At 40.0% G+C, this 18,061-nt stretch overlaps 3 protein-coding genes across 3 annotated transcripts; 1 reads left to right on the plus strand and 2 right to left on the minus strand.

Moving 5' to 3' along the window:
- Window positions 1-1,021: 1,021 nt before the first annotated feature.
- Window positions 1,022-9,270, minus strand: hdac10 (histone deacetylase 10). Its single transcript, XM_085462358.1, has 21 exons — window positions 8,758-9,270; window positions 7,777-7,901; window positions 6,479-6,613; window positions 6,289-6,385; window positions 6,107-6,204; window positions 5,765-5,869; window positions 5,593-5,661; window positions 5,381-5,507; window positions 5,094-5,159; window positions 4,946-5,005; window positions 4,766-4,855; window positions 4,563-4,669; window positions 4,415-4,482; window positions 3,953-4,196; window positions 3,775-3,865; window positions 3,568-3,653; window positions 2,972-3,028; window positions 2,760-2,841; window positions 2,285-2,473; window positions 1,769-1,928; window positions 1,022-1,669 (listed from the first exon to the last, which is right to left on the minus strand). Exons 1-21 carry the CDS (start codon window positions 8,800-8,802, stop codon window positions 1,638-1,640), a joined length of 2,133 nt encoding a protein of 710 aa, XP_085318484.1. The 5' UTR covers window positions 8,803-9,270; the 3' UTR covers window positions 1,022-1,637.
- A 242-nt stretch (window positions 9,271-9,512) lies between these two features.
- On the minus strand, window positions 9,513-11,531 carry aplnr2 (apelin receptor 2). Its single transcript, XM_085462362.1, has one exon. The coding sequence runs from the start codon at window positions 11,299-11,301 to the stop codon at window positions 9,820-9,822; it is 1,482 nt and encodes a 493-aa protein (XP_085318488.1). The 5' UTR covers window positions 11,302-11,531; the 3' UTR covers window positions 9,513-9,819.
- Window positions 11,532-13,899: 2,368 nt separating this feature from the next.
- Window positions 13,900-16,368, plus strand: LOC146704902 (endonuclease domain-containing 1 protein-like). The gene is made up of 2 exons (XM_085462363.1): window positions 13,900-14,598; window positions 15,399-16,368. The coding sequence occupies exons 1-2, from the start codon at window positions 14,305-14,307 to the stop codon at window positions 15,993-15,995; spliced, it is 891 nt and encodes a 296-aa protein (XP_085318489.1). The 5' UTR covers window positions 13,900-14,304; the 3' UTR covers window positions 15,996-16,368.
- Window positions 16,369-18,061: the final 1,693 nt, after the last annotated feature.

An 18,061-nucleotide genomic window follows, 5' to 3' on the forward strand; every position in this document is an offset into this window, starting at 1 on the left:
AGATTTACACATCACTGTTCATGAAAATAATAAGTACCACTGTTTAGTTGCAGCTAAACTGTGAGACACAATGTAATGACAGCAGAGCCAGTGGAAGCTGGAAATGGATCACCTGTGGTTTCAGTTTTAAAATCTTGGCTACGGCTCAAATTGAAATAAAGGAAACAAGAAATTAAACGAGGCTTTTGTTTGTTTTTTTATACATGGTATTACTGGTCTGGCACACTTGAGATCAAACTGGGATGTATGTGACCCATTAATTAAACTGTACTGAATTAACTTCCAGTTTAGGTGATCAGATGACTCACCCATTTCTATCTCACATGATGAGAGGCTCAAAAGTCTTCTGTTGTGAGTCTCACAAGAAACACGGCTTACAAAGAATTGTGGTGATCTCTGAATTCAAAGATATGCAGAGATCATTTCAGAACATCACCTTTCACAGCTGTTACAACAGGAAAAAAGGAACGGGGAGACACATAACCTTAAAGTAAATATAAAAAGTTAGATTCTAGATTTATGCTTGTAAAATGTGGTGAAAAATTACATTAAAATACAATATATAAGATCTGCCTTTCTATGATCAATGCCAAACCTTTGAACTGTATAGTTAGTGTGATTTATCTGTCAGCTTTCCCATCTGTTTGTATCTAACTCTGGATCATGAGGAGGCTGACGTCTTTCCCAGCTGTCACCCAGCAAAAGAGGGCTACACCCTGGACCTGTCACCAGTGGACTGCAGGGCCGACACATATATAGACCAGCAGAAAAGAGGTCTCCTTACTTGAATGAATGAAGACTGAAAGGCTCTAAAAACTGTTAAATGTGCCCTCAAAGGTTGAGAGTGTGCATGCAAGCCTACTCAAACAGCTTGCCTGGTGGTCAACAACACCTCTGTGAGGAAAGATAGCAATACAATGCCGATGTTCAAACCACAATACTGATACCTTGGGGCGAAAAAGTACAAAAGCAAAAAAACAAAAAAACTATTTGGCAGCCATTTTTTTCTTTTACAAATGTAACATTTATTACAGAGAATATCAAAGTTGCTTATGAAAACTTCATGTTAAATTACATGACGTGTGCTATACAAGACACAACATTTCAATTTACAGCAAAAATCAGTCAACTATTCAATCATGTGAATGGCACAAAAAAAAGAAAGTATAACTATTTTGATCAGTGATTGCTTAAATAATTTTTATATTGCTGTAAAATTCATTAGCTCTTTGCACTTGGCTAGGTCTCCTGTGAAACTGATTTTGATCCAAGTGGAACTTCCTGATAAAAGAAATGAAAATTCAAAAAATCCAAATGTAACCAGCAGAAAACTGTTGTGACAAAAGAGATAAATGTCAGCTGCAGATCTGTAAACGTCATCATCTTTGTTTAGTCAACAAGGCTGATAACGCTCATACGCTGATACAACAGTACAGGTTAATCCAGCTTACCAAATAACTTAAACACTGTTTAAGTCATTGAATAGATTTTTTTTTATGAGACGGCAAAAGCTGGCGTTGATTGTGATATTGCTTGAATGAATATTATAACACATGCATAATTTCTAAGCAGCAGGACAACTGCTGTCATAATTTACCAAAAATAAAGTATCAAAAAGTCCATGACACCCTCCATCCTCAGTCTTCATCACTTCTTTGAGTTTGTGGTGCTGTTTTTAGAAGACAGAAAGTCCCGTTAATACAGTAGCAGTTATTCTAAGATCTGTGGATATTTATGTTGATTTCAAATGTGATGCTGCTGCACTCACCTGTGGTCTGAAGGAATTTCCAGTCTGCCTGCAGCCTGTGTCTCAGCTTCTCTATGGCCTCCGTGTCTTCTGTTAGCGGGGCTTGAAGTTGCTTCAGAGAGGCGGCTGGGTTACCGAGGAGGGAGGATGCTGTGAGTCCGATAAGCGCCTTCTCCTCCTCCTGAAATTAAGAAGTAAATGAATTAATACTGAACACTAAGTATGCAAACATGCTGCCAACTCCTCTTAAAATGCTTCTTAAGGTTTCACAATATAGCAAAATTAGAGGACATCTACTGTCTTCTTCTTTCAGCTGCTCCCTTTAGGGGTTGTCAGAGTAGATCGTCTGCCTCCATATCACCCTATCCCTATCATCCTCTTTTGTCACACCAACACTTTGTATATCCTCCACTACCTTCATCAAAGACTCCTTCACTACATCCATCCAACCATATATCTCCAGAGCTCCTGCCTGGCAGCTCTACATTGTTGAAGACATCTAGTGTGCCTTTATGAAATCTTCCCCAGCACTCTTACCTGCAGTACCACCAGTGTATGTCCAAGTGCAAAGCTCTGCAGTAGGCCAATTAGTTGTTGCCACAAACTGTCACTGACTCCACTATCTGGCATTCGAACCAACACAACAAGACCGGGGTCGTATTCATACCCAAGGGGCAGGAGGAGGCCAAACACAGCCTGTGTGAACCCTGACGTGTCACTGCAGCCCTGTGGGTGAACAAACAAATGCATTTAAACACATTTAAAAAACAAAAGCAAAAAAAAAAAAAACCTACTCAAATTGTCTATGCAGAAAAATACATCTCAGTCGCCTTTAAGAGCTGTATCATAAAGGTTTCTGTCCAGAAATCCTTAGCAACTGTGTAATAATTCAGAAACTCTGAATATTTAATGATGCAGTTTTAAAGGAAAGGGGGCTAATGCTGACTAGCGAGATGTGTGAGTGTATATTTCTGGCAAATATTAAATGTGATTACAAAGCAAGGAGCAGTACCTTCTTCAGACACACACGAATGTAATATTTGCAGCTCTGTTCCTCAGTCTGTGCACTGCCCATCTGCACCACAAGTGTTTCCCTGAAAACAGAAAGACTTTTTCAGCATGCTGTCCTCGCCGTTATGGACAAATAGTGTGTTTTATTGCATCAATTGTGCCTTAGAGTTTGGTTTTACTAAGACTAAAACAGAGAGCATAAATGATACTCGCCTGTCTTCTGTAATATGGCTTGGGACATTCCCGTCACCCACACAGACGACCAAAACGCTGCATATATAAAGACAAGTTTTAACAAAGCAGATTGCAATCTTGCTAATAAAACTTCAATATACAAGCGCACTCCAGCGGTATATTTAGTAGGCTATATTTATCATGTTAACTTGCACCTCTGTAGTTGTGCCATAGTTGTGCTTTGCAAGTATCTTCACTTCCAAGTGATATTTTTTTACTAATTTTGCAGTTACGTCCTAAAATCTGTCTGTATAAATAAAATGACTTCACTTGTTCACAACACGAGAAAGATAATGATATTTTATTTAGATTATTTCACCAAAAAGTACATAAAAATATTAGTTCCAAATAACTCCCAGATATGCATGGATTTAGGTTAAGTGGTGATTCTAAATTTGCTGTAGGTGCAAATCTGAGCTACAATAGTTTAGACTGCATTTCCTTTGCAAAGTGACCAAGCATATTCTGTGTATGTGTGTGTTTCCTGTAAGAATATTTCTAATCATTTTTAATCTCTAGCTGATATTTAAAAAGAGCAGAAGGTGTAAGATTTGATTAAGTCGAGGTTGTTATACCGGTTGCTGAGAACAGTTGTAACGTGCTGGACAATGCTTGTCATCGCCTTGGTAACGTCAGGGACCAGTGCAAGGCCACTGCAGATCTGAGAGCCGGGAATTAAAATTATATCATGTAGGCAGCTCAGCAAAGCACAAACTGTATTTACAAGACATGATATCATAATAGCACTCACATAAAAGAAACAAACAACATTATGGCTTTACCTCATTCTTCTCCATTTTCTCTGTCAGGGCTATAAGAGTGGAGAGGGTTATAAAAGCAGTACTGTCATCTGCGTCTCTGAGGAAACTCTCCCTTGTTTTAGAGAAAAAAAAGATTTCAAACCCAGTTACGGTGAAAACCATGAACTGAAATGAGCCACAACAACCCACTTATCCATACCTTAACTTGCTGGCTAAGAGTGGGTCAAGATCCTCTGAGAAGCTGAAGCATTCGCATCCCTCCGGGCAAGCCACGTCATCAGGGAGCACTAAAGCAGCACATACTGGAGGAGTGACGCGTTTTGGAGGTTCAGGCCACACCTTTTCCTCCGCGTCCTTTTCTTCTTCTTCTCCCTTCTCTGTCGTTTCTTCTCCTTCTCCTAATTTAATCTGTCTGGTGCTGATGGTGGAGGCGGGCAGATCAGCTGAAGAAGGGAGTAACTGTTTTGAGACCATGTCTTTTATAGTGATGAGAAGTTCAAACGGACGTAAACGTGAAATACAGCTAGCAAACCCTCAGCTAAGTGATGCTACATCACTCAGTTTGACTGAGGATGGAAACAAGTTAGAAAGAAATGAGGTTATCAGACTCCTGCAGCCTCAGGTCCCTTAAAGGCTCTGCTAAAGGCTCTGTTATGGTTACCTGCGTGTTTGAGGCACGACCAGTAGGCCTTATGAGCTGATCGGACACACTGAAGAGATTCAAGTGCACTGAAAAAGAAGAATTAAATTGCTGCAGTTATAAAACACACAAACTTTGAGACACAAATTTGACTGATTGTGATGCACACCTTATACAGGGACTTTTGAGGCTTGCAGGTCTCGGCACAGGATCTCCAAGCAATGTCTGGACTGTCTGACACACAGATTGGACGAGGGAAGTCAAGTTGTATCCCCCCTGGAAAACACAAAAACACAAGTTCCCAGACAACAGAACATTAACAGGCTGTTTTCTTGTTTCCATGTTTTAGCTGTATAGGCTGGGCGGCCTGACCTCCAGCACAGCACACAGTTTTCCTCCTGCTAGGTTCATCAGCAGGTGAGTCAGATGGGCAAAGACATCTGGAGTGGCACACATCTCACCCTAAATGTAAGTATAACAGTAAGCGAGTGGATGCAGAGGTTTATAGTGCATGCATGTAATTAGATAATGACATTAATAAATATGTCATACCTCTGGGTCACCGATGGCTGAGTCAAATCCCGCACACACCAAGACTAAGTCTGGGCAAAACTATCAAAAACAGTTGTATGCTTGAACCAAACATTTTATAGATCACCTGCCTTTAGGTAGGAAAAAGGTAATTTTTGGAATGGCTCACCTCATATGCAACTGGCAGAAGAACGTGACAGAAGACTGACAGATAGTCACCATTTTCCATGCCCACCTGAAATATCATGATGAGGTCTTTTCAGTAAAAGAATAAAACACACATACAGCTTGTACACACACAATCAGGAAAGCAAATAGCATGCATGTACACACTACCACAAACATAACCTCACTGGTGGTGGCATTATGTGACACTGTGAACTAGGCTTAAGCTAAAGCAAGAAGCAAATAGAAAAAACCCCCATAATGAAACCATAAGTGTGCAGTATTTCTGACCTTGTTCCATGGTACATTTATATTGAATCCTGCCCCTTTCTCTTTGCCAACAATGTCGTAGTCAGAATCTCTCAGATGAGGCCAGAATTTCTGATGCTCATAGCGGTGCCAAGAGAAGTAGAGCACGCTGTGAAAAGGAAAACAACAAACACAGTGAGCAGAATTTGAAACGCAAGCAGACAACATCTGCTTCTCCTTTATCAAAGACTCACCTGGGATCATCCTCAAAGCAATACTGCACCCCCTGACCGTGATGTATATCCCAGTCAACTATCAACACCCTGAAGACAAAATCTGAGGTGAATACATACAGCTGTGGATTTGTGGATCGTTAAAATCCTTAATGATTACCAGAATAAGCATAAAGACTAAAAGTCACATTACCTTTGGACTCCATATTTCTGCTTAGCATATTGAGCCGCTATAGCCACATTGTTGAACACACAGAATCCATTAGCAGCACTGCGCATACTGTGGTGTCCTGGTGGTCTATTAATAATAAAAAAGAAGCAGTTATGTAAAAAAATAAGATTTTACACTTGTTGTTGCCCACTTTGCCCATTAACTACTAAAAAGTTAATCACTAACAAACTAGTAAAAATATGAATGTAAATGTAAAGACTTAATATTTACATTCCTATTAACTCATCAATAATGGACAAAACAAAGGCACTAATACTGAACAAGCCATGAGTGCATATCAGAACTGCTGTATCTCAGCCTCACCTGACTAAAGCCATGCCATTCCTCACCTTCCCTGTCATAACACTGTCTACCAGCTGCAGTGCAGCACCAGCAGCAAGCTTGGCACAGTAGTAGATGTTCTAGGATGGTAAATGACATACAGAAGAGGATGTCAGATACAGATTTTCTGTTCCTGTTAAGCGGCTGTTAAGCGGGAGACTTACTGGGTGGAAGTAGACATCACCGTACTGACGAGTGAACTCCATAAGGTCCTCCAGACTCATGTAAGGAGTCTTCTTCACCGCCTCCAGGTATTCCTCACTGTTGAGAGGAGCAAAGTAAACACAGCTCAGTGAACTGAAACAAATATCTAAACTATATCATACCTTCATGACAGGAGTTAGATAAGATGACCTGTGAGCCAGAAGAATTTCTGCGTCCGTGGCCTCACGGACAGGTACGGAGACGCAGCGATCAGCCAGGCCAGTCCTGACCAAAGTCTCATGACTCACAGTCAGACGCTCAGGCACCTCAATCTTACAAACTGGACTGCAGGAAAACATTACACACTTAATGAATATTTGTTAATTAGAAAATAAACATGACACTGATCCATTTTACTATTCTATTTCTTTCAGCTCTTATATAAAAACAAGAAATATATAAAAGACACAGTGAGACATGCCAAATGAACTCTGTAGAAGTTAGATATGGAAAACAGCATTTTGCTAAATATGACTTTGTAAAGGAGATAACCAAAGCAACAGACTGTGCAGGAGAGAGGTGAATAAGAGAGTGCACACAGGTGGAGAGGGTGCAGATGAATGTCAGGGGTGATTTGTGGCAAAAGAATTGCAGCAAGAGTGAAAGGGAAGGTTTACAAGATGGTAGTGAGACCTGCCTTTGATGATGACAGACCTGAAGCTGTTAATTCAGATGTTCATAGATGTAGTGAAGGAGGACATGTAAAGGGTTGGTATATCAGAGGAGGATGCTAGGATAGGGTGAAATTGAGGGAGATGTGGCGACCCCTAAAGAGAGCAGCCAAAAACAAAGAGAATAAACCCAGCAACATGGCACGGTTCAGACAAAGACATTTATTTCAGCAGTAGAACTGCAAATAGACAAAAGCTGGCGGTCAAAGCTCGTTGTCTTTCCAAAATAAAAGCATGAGTCTTAAATTTTAATGTATTTTCGGCACATTTTGGCATCTAAGAGTCACAAACATAATAAATATCACAATTGCATTTACTCATTTTTTAACTGCGAAAGTTAAACCATACGTAGACCTCAATTAGTCCAAAAGAAAACAAAAACTATTTCGCAACGTTTTTAAACAGGTGGTGTAGCAGCTATAGCGGGCCGGGTGGGTGTACACTGAAAATCCCCGACCTGACTAAACGTGACCGAACAAAGTGCAACCGTAATAACCAAAACGGGTGTCTTCTCTAACTAACCGTGCCAGCAACAAGGAACAACTTAGGTTCCCATGACTTCTGACAGATCACACATTTTAGCCAGTGTTTAGTAATGGGAGAAAACTAATAACTTATTTGATGAAGTTACCCGTTCAGTGAAATTACAGTATGAAATATTTACTCCTTGATATACTTTAGGCATGTTAAGCTACAGACATTTGCAGAAAAGACATTTGAAGATTTTTCTTTTTAGCCACGTAACTTTATAAACGTAAACATGGATTTACTACTCACTCAACCCAGAGCAGTTTGTACTTGGTCATCTCGTCATCATAAATCAGCGCTGTTCCCATCTTCGTTATTCCTCGGGTAAGAATAGGTAAGTAACTGCGACCCTCACTATGAGAGTAGCGACGTTTCTGCAGACAGTTTCCAAAAGGACACGAAGTAAGTTTAAAATGAACCGCCGACTAATTAATTTTGATCCAACATTGGCAGATTTTTATGCAACATATAAACGAATACCAGTATAATACCAAAATTCAGTGACTGTACAAAACTGTTTACAGTTATTCATCGACGCATATGATCTTCTATGAGTTTTATGTTGGTTTTCACACAGTTCACTAGCGCAGCAGCGCCACCTGCTGGGCGGGGTTCGATACTCGTCGTTCATTATCTGTCCCACTGATACCCAAAGTGACAGAATCACCGGATAGTATCAGTGCTGGGGTATCTTGGGTCATTTACAAGAAATTCATTAAATTTGAACTAAAGTCAGATTCTTAATTTCTTAGTTTGGGCATGGTTGATTAGTCTTATTTGGATACAAACCACAAAGGCAGAACTTTATCCTTAACTTTAACTCATTGTTAAACATAAAATATATGAAAAAATAAATACAAATTAACAATATTATTAGTACTGTATCCTGTATATCCTTGGACCTATATTATCTTTTTACTATTGAAGATCTACCTCACTGCACTTACACTTTATATTTTTGTGTTGATTTTTTTAAGGTACATGGAGGTTCAAACTTCCTGTGGCTTCCTTAGTATTTAAATCAGTTATTCATGACATGTCTTGTTTGAGCTGTATGACTGTTTTGGAGACTGCTGTTTGAGGTGTTAAATGATGTCCCATTGTACTGCTACTGATACAAATGGAGGGGCCAGAGTATTCGAAACACTTTAGAGAAGCGAATGTAACAACAGCACTGAAGAGGTAAGCTCTAAAATTTGAAGTAGCTTCATAAAAAAGTGAACATTATACCTGTGTGAAAAGTGTGCCTCCTGGTAGGACGCTGTACTTGCCCATTTAAAGTCAGTGTTCTTCATAAAGGGATTATAAATCTTTTATTTTTTTCAAAGGAAACTGAAAGAAATCTCCGTCCCGGGTCATCCGTGGATCGGGTTTCCTCCGAGGCGTGGGCACCTATAAGCAGAGTTTTGTCTTTACCCTATAAGATTCAAAATTATTCAAAGTAACACTCAGGTATGCCGTTCAGCAGGTTAGTTACGACGTCGGGAGTAGCTTGGGAGAACAAGGAAACACAGACTGCTTCAGGTTGCCTTCCCAAACCAACTCAAAGGTTTATTCATCATACAACAGTTTATATAGAGGAAAAAGGTTCGTGTGTCAGCAGATTCTCAGTTCAAACCGGTACAGACCAAATAAGGAAGCGTCTTCCTGCCCTCTGAGCAAAGAAGTATCCTTTGTATAGTTTATCAGTTCAGCTACAATTTATGATTATCCCAGCGAAATACACTCCTAGACATAGAACACAGAGTTCTTTCATTAGTGAATTCTGAAACAAACCACCTGGCCTTTAACAAGCCTTTTTCTAAGAGATAAAGAAGGGAGGATGGGAGTAAGGAAGTGATCTCTGTGGTATTTTCGACCTTGAGGTACCATCCTGTGATTCTTACACATTAATTCTTGGGTCACAGAGAAAGAGAAAAACAACTAGTAAATGGGCCTTATTGAGTAACAGTTTTCCTGTATAATATCACTATAAAACAACATCATTTTAATAATGAATAATAAAAACAGTTTAACAAAAATCAACAAATAATTCAAGATATACAGGAGTGCAAAATATGGAAACAGTTCATGTTACATGAGAAGATTTGATTTGACCGGAGAGGATGTTTTGCATGGAATCTTAATGGAATGAGTGGAATTTTTCCTGTGTGAAACAAAGCATCAGAAACCAGAATATATATTGCATGCCTTCTTCTGATGATAATATTTATTTTGAAAATACTGACATACGTACACAATGTCATGCATTCCATTTTATTTTCACTGTTCATTACATAGGGTTAGCGTTACTTAATTGTCAGAAAACATTGCACCCTGATATCTTGACTTCTTGAGTTCTTCAGGTGTGGCAACACCCATCTCCCTAACTCCCCCCTCCTGTTCCTCCTCTGTCCTGTCTGCTGTTTCTTCCTGTGTCCTCATGGGAAAAGCTGAGCTCTGCTCCCCTTTCTCTTCAACTCCTTCAGCTTCGTGCTCTTCCTTTCCCTTTGCTCCTTTTCTTTTCATCCTGCACAACACGAGGAAAGCTCCTTTGCATCTCTTCCTAAATGATGGGTCACAGGCAGCGTAGAGGAGAGGGTTCAGGCAGGAGTTGAGGTAGGCTAAACAGGTGACATATGGATGAGCAGCCAATAATATCTGATCTAAAGAGCAGGAGTATGGGACAAATCCAAACTCAAGCAGCAGGGACACAGTTTTATTGACATGGAGAGGCAGCCAGCACAGGAAGAATGCCATCACTAACGTGACAATGACCCTGAGGAGTCTGCGCTGCCGTCTACGGTCAGGACGAGGGCCCCGTCCGAAATGTCTGCTGAGTAGTTGGACCAGTGAGCAGTAGCAGACCAATAAGATGACAAAAGGAAGCAGGAAGCCAATAAGAGTTGATTTAATACTTAATGCAGCAGCCCACCACATCTCTGTCCTGTTTTTTTCTTCCTCCTCCAGCTCTGCTCCAGTCAGCATGGAGTAATCCATCTGGCAAGAAAGGAAGACAGACCTGGAATCAGCGGGTTCCAGCTGCCAGTCGTCCTCATATTCAGGGTCAAGCTCCACCTCCCGGACAGAGCGCAGCAGCAAACCGGGAAGTGCCAGTATTCCCGCCAGCACCCACATCCCTCCAAGTATCCACAAAGCCTTGCTGGGGCAGCTCCTTGGTGCATGGTGGCTGGAGTGCCGGTGCCTAGTCAGAACCCAGTAGCGCTCCACACTTAGCATGCTCAGGCTGAACACGCTGGCATACATGTTCAGAGCTGTGAGGAAGCTGCTAATCTGGCAGAGAGGTTGCCCAAAAGGCCAGTGGTAGCCCATCGCTGTGTAGACGGCCCAAAGAGGAAGAGTCACAAGGAAACAAAGGTCAGCTAAAGCTAAACTGGCAATCAGAGAGTCAGTCAGCGAGCAAGAGGGACGGGAGATGGAGGGAGAGCAAGAGGATGAGGTGGAGGAATGGGAGGATGTTCTGTAGCTTTGCCTGGAGGAAAATCCACAGTTTGAACTTTGAAATTTGCCAGTGTTGTTAATGTGCTGCTGACTGCTTCTAAAAATGTTGCTGCAGCAGAACTGGCCATCTTCTGCTGGCTTTCGGTCCCTTCTCCTCCTCCCCTTCACTCGGTCCAGGTAGGCCCAAAGCACCAGGCTGTTGCCAGGACAACCAACCAGAAATGCTAGCAGGTAGACAGATGGGATGATGAAAAACGAGGGAGACCAGTCACTGTAGTCACAGAGAGGGGGGTTGGTAGGAGCAGGGGAGGCGAGATAAGCTGGTTCTGACATCACTCTGTATATACTTGGTTTTTTATCGAAAAGGTTTTGGCATTAAAATCCACTGGAGTTTTGAAATACTGTAGCCAAAACAGCATAATATCTAGATGTGAAGAGACAAGATTCCTGCACTGGAGGAATGGTTTTAGGTGAAGAGGTCCAAATTCCAGGAGTGGATAAGCCTCCAGTTCACATCTGTTGATTTTGATGGTCTGGAAATTCAGTGAAAGATACAAATAGATTTTAAAAACTTTAGCTACACTCATTTTTGGGATTATGTAAATTTATGTTTTTTCCATGCTCATGCTTCTCCCGAAAATATATTAAGGATCATGAGGACCTCACTTTTTTCTATACAGCAATTTAAACACTTAGACAAACAATTTTAGGCAATTTTAACATAATTTAAAACTCATACAAGACAACAAACAGAATCAAGACTGCAACAGTGCACACTAAAACCTTAAGTAAGGAATTTCTAGGACCATGAGCACTTTCACTGTGATGACAAAACATGATTTAACTGAGTAAACATTTATAGCTTTCTGCTTTCACGTTCAATTCTGAAAGTGAATTCTGAAAATCTGCATAAAGCTCTCTCCAACTGGCGTGTTTTATAAATACATTTTTTATCTTGACTATGTGAAATAAGAGAGGATTTTGATGAAGACGCTTACCTTATACTTGCTTTATTACCTTGGATAAAACCAATTCACAGGTGCTTACAACCATGGTACGATAGTTGTTTAAAATGGAGCACTGTAACAAAAAATAATTTCCCCCAGGGATCAATAAAGTATTCTGATTCTGATTCTGATTCTGATTGTTATACAGAAATCAGCATCATCCCATCTTCTCCTGCTGAACTTCCAGTCTGGGTTTTCTTCTGTCTCTCTCTCTATCTCAGCTTCTGTAACAACTGAAGAAGGTGAGTGTTTCTCTTAAGTCTAAATATACACCAGTGTCGCCTAAACACACACACAAGTAAACTAAAACCCAGAACCCTCCTTTCTCCCATTCTCCAAACTAGACCACCCCAGCAGAAAGTAACAAGACCTGCAAGCATCAACCCCCCCAACACAAACATACTCACCTCCCAAGAGACACAATAACTCCACTCATCCTTCCCCCCACAAACTCGAGATACACAAACAGAGTCCTCCGTCTCCTATACTGCTCGTATTCTCCATGCAAAGACACAAACAGATCCAAATGCACCTATAGTACACAAATACGTGCAAACACAAGCACCCTCTTTGTTGTCGGGGGTCTCACATTTGCTCTCAGTGGTCAAATGCGGCTACCCACACTGAGAGCAAATAACAGCCCTCACATTCATAGTCAGACTACAATATCAGAATAGAGGCAGCCTTCATGAATACAATGAAAAGGCCTTCAAGCCATTGATCCCTACCCAGTGTAAACTGGGACAGAAATAAGAATTTCCATGTGAAAGTACATCCAAACCCACAGCTGTGTTGTCTCATGTCTTATGGAAGCTGCTAAAAAGTCCATTAAAATCATGCTCAGCATGGATTCTGAGATCCTTTCTCAATTTCAGCTGTACAAACAGCATTATCAGTTATATTCAAAGGAGTAAGACACTTTGATCGAAGTAACAAAGTCAGTTTAGTCCAAGAAATGTATTCTTTTTATGGACTTATTTATCTTCATTCTGCTCATCCTTAAAGTGCATTTTCTCTTTTGGACTTTCTTCCTAATAATGAATATGGTAAACAATGACTCACACTGTTAGTTGTTATGCTTACGAAATGCAATAATAAATGATTAGGACTTAATAATAAAATCATTCCAATTTATAAGATGATAAAAGACTATCTTTAAGAGGTAGTTGGAAATGTCCTGTCTAAACCTACATATTGTAAGGAGGGAGGGATAATGACGAATGGGGTCAGCGTGGAATTACAGTGTAAATAGTGAAGATGTTAGGATAATAAACAGGAAGTGCGTGTTTCCACAGAGGTCATTCTGCCACTAACCTGTAGCTATGGGAACAGATGTTTCTAAAAAACAAACAAAAAAACATTCCAGTCAGTCTTTTCTCTTATAACACACACACACACAAGCACACACATGCACACAGACACAAGCAAACACACACACATGCACACAAAACTTTACTGCTGAGAAGAAAGGAAAGGCAGAGTAAATACAAGTAAAAAGAAAAGAAAACTGTAGGCTGTTGTGTGCTGATCTCAGAGGTCAGTTTGCATCTGTTTTCAGATTTTATTCAGTCTACGTATTTTTGCTAAAATGTCAGTATAATTCTTGTATTTTATCATGCCCCTCAATGCAATACAGCATAAAAAATAAAACTAATAACTGAAATATGTTGTATTGTCATCAAGCTGTCCAGCAGTATATAAACACAATCATCTTCAGCTGCAAAATTAAAGCAATAAAGACTCTAATTAATCAATAATATAACAATTATGACCCCACATAAAGAGTATTATTAGATATTGATGATAAAAATGTTTTTTTTTTACTTTAGTAGGATTAAGTAGAATTTTACCCAGATACAGAGTGTAAATACTTGTTTTTCCATTTTTTCACTGTTTTTTTTTTTTTACAACAGTTACTCATTAGTCTACAAAAGGCGTGTAAGTGTGCAATAAAGTGCAATGCCACTTTTCACATTTCACCTAAATTCATGCATAGAGCTGCATATGAGCCTGAATTTCAGACCACTGTCATCAATTTCTTAAAACTATATTTCTCCTTTTATTTCATAGAGAATCCTTGTAAATCTAACCATATGTTTAGGATGCCTACAAGTCTTCCACTTGAAAAATGTTCTTTCGGCTTTGCTGTGCCTGTTAATTGGTACCTTTTTAAACATGGTAGTGGATCGTTTGCCTGCTGAAAGGAGAACAAGATAAGGATTTGCATAATATGCCTGATATGGAAAGAGCCACAAGACAGGCAAAAAGCACACAGCGGTAGAGTCTTTCATGGGGATTAAATGCACTGTGGAGAAATAGATGTTTCATCATGTCTGTCTACAGAACAGATCAAGCTTTCATCTGTCTTCTGATTGTCGTGATGGTAGGAGGCGAGGTGCAGGAAAGCCTTTCATCCGAGTGTAAGCAATTTTTGTATATGGGGACGCTGCTTCGAGGGCTTCAAGAGCAGTCGTTTAAAAAGATTTGCCAGTTCTATGGGGGTAAGCCACGATTTGTAACCCTCTACGACACCTTCAACCACATCCCTATTTATTCTGCCTACACCTTCAAGCGCTCAGACGGCTCCAAGAAAGTGGACGTGCCTTGGATGTATGAGCCGCAGGTAGGCAGGGTTGCTAGCTTTGCTGTCTGAGCCTTCAAATGTGTTCTGACCATCTGCCAAAAAATGGTGGTGTTTCTGTATTTTGTTTCTGTGTGTGTCTGTGTGTGTGTGTCTAATATCTGCTGATATTCTCATGCACTGGTAAATAGGCTGTAGTCAACAGAACAGGGTTATATATAAAATAATGACCTGTATTGCAAGTCTCTTTATGCCCGTTGTACAATATAATCAATCCAATGCCATTTTTTTCTCTCAATATGACGTGATATCATTCATGACAAATATGTTGAGATACAGATATGTATGAGAGCTTATGGACGAATAGTAATTCACCACAGTTTAAATACAACTAATCATTTCACTTTTTGCCACTAGGTGCTTGTCACAAAGTTTGAAAATTGAAACTCCAGTTTTATCAATAAATGCACCACTACCACTGCTGTGAGGTTACCAGAAGGTCAAAAGTTCTTTTTTATCAAGTAAAATGCTGTTGCTGCAAAAAATTACAACCTGAATGTTCTGTTTTTGCTAATTCACTGTGATCAGTGCAAATGTATAGGTTATGTATGTTAAAATATATTAAAATAAACATAGTTGAACTAACACTTTTTACTAGCAGCATCTCAGCCTTTTAATAATCTTTTTGTAAATGATCAGTGAAGCCCATTTTCAGAATGCACACCCTTTAAATAAAATGAAGATGACACATTTAGTGTTGTTGCTGGTAATAAATAATATAAATATATAAGAAATCTAAATATCCTGTTTATTTTACAATTTTAACATGACCATGTTAATAGCTCTCCTCAGTGTCCGGCCCCAGAGACATGCAGCAGCTGCCTTCAGAAAATGTGCATGGGAGTTTTGAGGATGCTCAGGCTGTGCTTGAGGACTACTCCGACACTGTGATCTACGAACGCGGTCAGCTCAATCCAGACGAGCACCAGGCCGACCCTGACGACAAAGCAGCCACCTACACGTTGACAAATGTGGTTCCTCAGGCTCGTGAGTTCAACATTGGTCCATGGAAACAACACGAGAACACTATCCGCAGGAGGCTCAACAACTACTGCAGGGGCACCGCCTATGTGGTCACCGGGGTCACCACGTCAGGCCACACAATCCGCCGTCACAACATCAACCGTGTGGGCATCCCTACCTACCTGTGGTCAGCCTACTGTTGCCCTGATTATGACCACAATGCTCCGTACTCCGAGCGCTCCAAGTTCCCTGCGTTTGCATCTCGTGGGCTCAACGACAGAGAAAATAATAAAGTTATAGAGATGACGGTGCAGCAGCTGGAGGATTTCCTGAAGAGAGTAACTTATGTTGACAGCTCTTTCCAGATATTCTATGACAACTGCCTGCCTCCTAATGGTGCACCACATTTGTCTTAAAAAATTAATTACATTTCCATTAGTGTGTAAAACAATCAAAATGTTTGTTCATCTTCACATTATCTCTGGCAAACCCATGCTCCTTATAAATTAAAACTACACCTGCCTCTGTAGGCCTTTTGTTCAGGACAGAGATTAGACCAGCTGTTTTACATTTTCTTGTACACCTTAACTACAGCAGTTCTCTGCACCTCAGTTTGCACTAGTTCTACAGCCTTAGAAGAGCATTTCTAGATTTTGGGAAAAGTACTCGCTGCTAATTGCTCTGACATTTGGATTTCAAACTGTACCATTAAATGTGAACTACACACAAAAGAAACAACATTATGGCCATTTAATTAGAATATAAAAATAAAATCCTCTTTCTGTCTGCTACTCTATTTTTTTGTGACTGTCTATTCATTTTATTCAGCGTCTGGTCTCTTTACTCGTTTTTTCACACAGGAGGTCACACATGATACAGTATTATAACATAAAACAGACAAGCCGATATTAACTCCATGAATTATATCAGTGAATGAGACTGAATGAATGATATTTCGGGCAGATCCTGGCAGTTGGCATATGACAGCAGGTGGTCATCTCAACTGTGGATGCTGTGACCAGCAGCAGATTGATAAAGAGCCCATATGAGTCAAAGAATAACTTGCTGATGTGACCAGAAGAGGGAGACCCTATCAGTGTGATCTCAAGCTTCACTATTTTCACTTTTGGGGGAGTGAAAAGAGAGAAACAAGGTCATGTTCAGCTGTGTCTGTTACTTTACAGTAATGTCCACATTTGTCCAATCCATTCTGAACCCTGAAAATTTATGAAACTATATACATAAAAATGACTGTAATCCATAATAAATTAATTAAACAGACATGTTTTATTCTAAAATCCCTTGGATTGAAGTTGAAAGTCTGAATTTCAATCACATATTGATTGATTTAAAATAGACTGTGATGGAGCATAGAGGCAAAATGATCAAAAATCATGGCATTGTCTAAAAACGTATGGACCCAATATTATGCTGCAAATTGAATCACTTTTGCTATTCCCAAAAGGAGAATGAAACTAAGAAGAAGTAGTGTAGATAGTCTAACTAAATACAGTTGTAATGATTGTGTATTCAATTCAATTTTATTTTATTTATACAGCACCAAATCACAACAAGAGTCACTTCAAGGTGCTTTATGTTGTAAGGTAAACCCTACAATAACACATACAGAGAAGAACCCAACAATCATATGACCCCCTATGAGCAAACACTTTGGTGACAGTAAGAAGGAAAACATCCCTTTTAACAGGAAGAAACCTCCCACAGAACCAGGCTCAGGGAGGGGCAGCCATATGCCACCACCAGTTGGGGTGAAGGGAAGAAGACAGAAAAAAGACATGCTGTGGAAGTGATCTGGCGTCATAGAAAGATAGGTTTCATCTGCATAGCACTGAAAATGTATGCTATGCCTTCTGATGGAGGGAAGCATGTATAATGTAAACAGAATTGGTCCTAGCACTGAACCCTGTGGAACTCTTTTACATGAACAAAGTGGAATCTGTTGGATAGATATGATTCAAACCACTGCAGTGCAGTACCTGTAATACCTACAGCGTGCTCTAATCAGATATTATGGTCGACAGTATCGAACGCTGCACTGAGGTCTAGCAGGACAAGCACAGAGATGAGTCCACTGTCAGAGGCCATAAGAAGATCATTTGTAACCTTCACTAAAGCTGTTTCTGTGCTGTGATGAGCTCTGAAACCTGACTGAAACTCTTCAAATAAACCATTCCTCTGCAGATGATCTGTTAGCTGTGTGACAACTACTCTTTCAAGGATTTTTGATATGAAAGGAAGATTGGAGATTGGCCTATAATTAATTAAAACAGCAAAAGATGTTGTTTTTTTTTAAGTAACAGTTTAACTACAGCCAGCTTTAAGGCCTATGGCACATAGCCAATTATTAGAGATAGGTTAATCATATTTAAGATTGAAGCATTAATTCTTTGTAGGACTTCTTAGAGCAGTTTTGTGGGAATGGGGTCTAAAAGACAAGTTGATGGTTTGAAGGAAGTAATTA

The sequence above is a fragment of the Copadichromis virginalis genome, linkage group LG7 (assembly GCF_057382275.1).
Source record: "Copadichromis virginalis isolate Kocher_CV1m ecotype Utaka linkage group LG7, C_Virginalis_male_GT1.1, whole genome shotgun sequence".
NCBI lineage: Eukaryota > Metazoa > Chordata > Actinopteri > Cichliformes > Cichlidae > Copadichromis > Copadichromis virginalis.

Bases quoted from the DNA above. Each gene is read 5' to 3' on its own strand.
- LOC146704902 (XM_085462363.1), top strand. From the start codon at position 14,305: ATGTCTGTCTACAGAACAGATCAAGCTTTCATCTGTCTTCTGATTGTC. The intron at 14,599-15,398 runs GTAGGCAGGGTT...CCATGTTAATAG, and splicing joins CTTGGATGTATGAGCCGCAG to CTCTCCTCAGTGTCCGGCCC.
- aplnr2 (XM_085462362.1), bottom strand. From the start codon at position 11,301: ATGTCAGAACCAGCTTATCTCGCCTCCCCTGCTCCTACCAACCCCCCT.
- hdac10 (XM_085462358.1), bottom strand. From the start codon at position 8,802: ATGGGCAAGTACAGCGTCCTACCAGGAGGCACACTTTTCACACAG. The intron at 7,902-8,757 runs GTATAATGTTCA...AACTGTCTGCAG, and splicing joins GAGGCACACTTTTCACACAG to AAACGTCGCTACTCTCATAG. The intron at 4,856-4,945 runs GTATGACATATT...ACTTACATTTAG, and splicing joins CAGCCATCGGTGACCCAGAG to GGTGAGATGTGTGCCACTCC.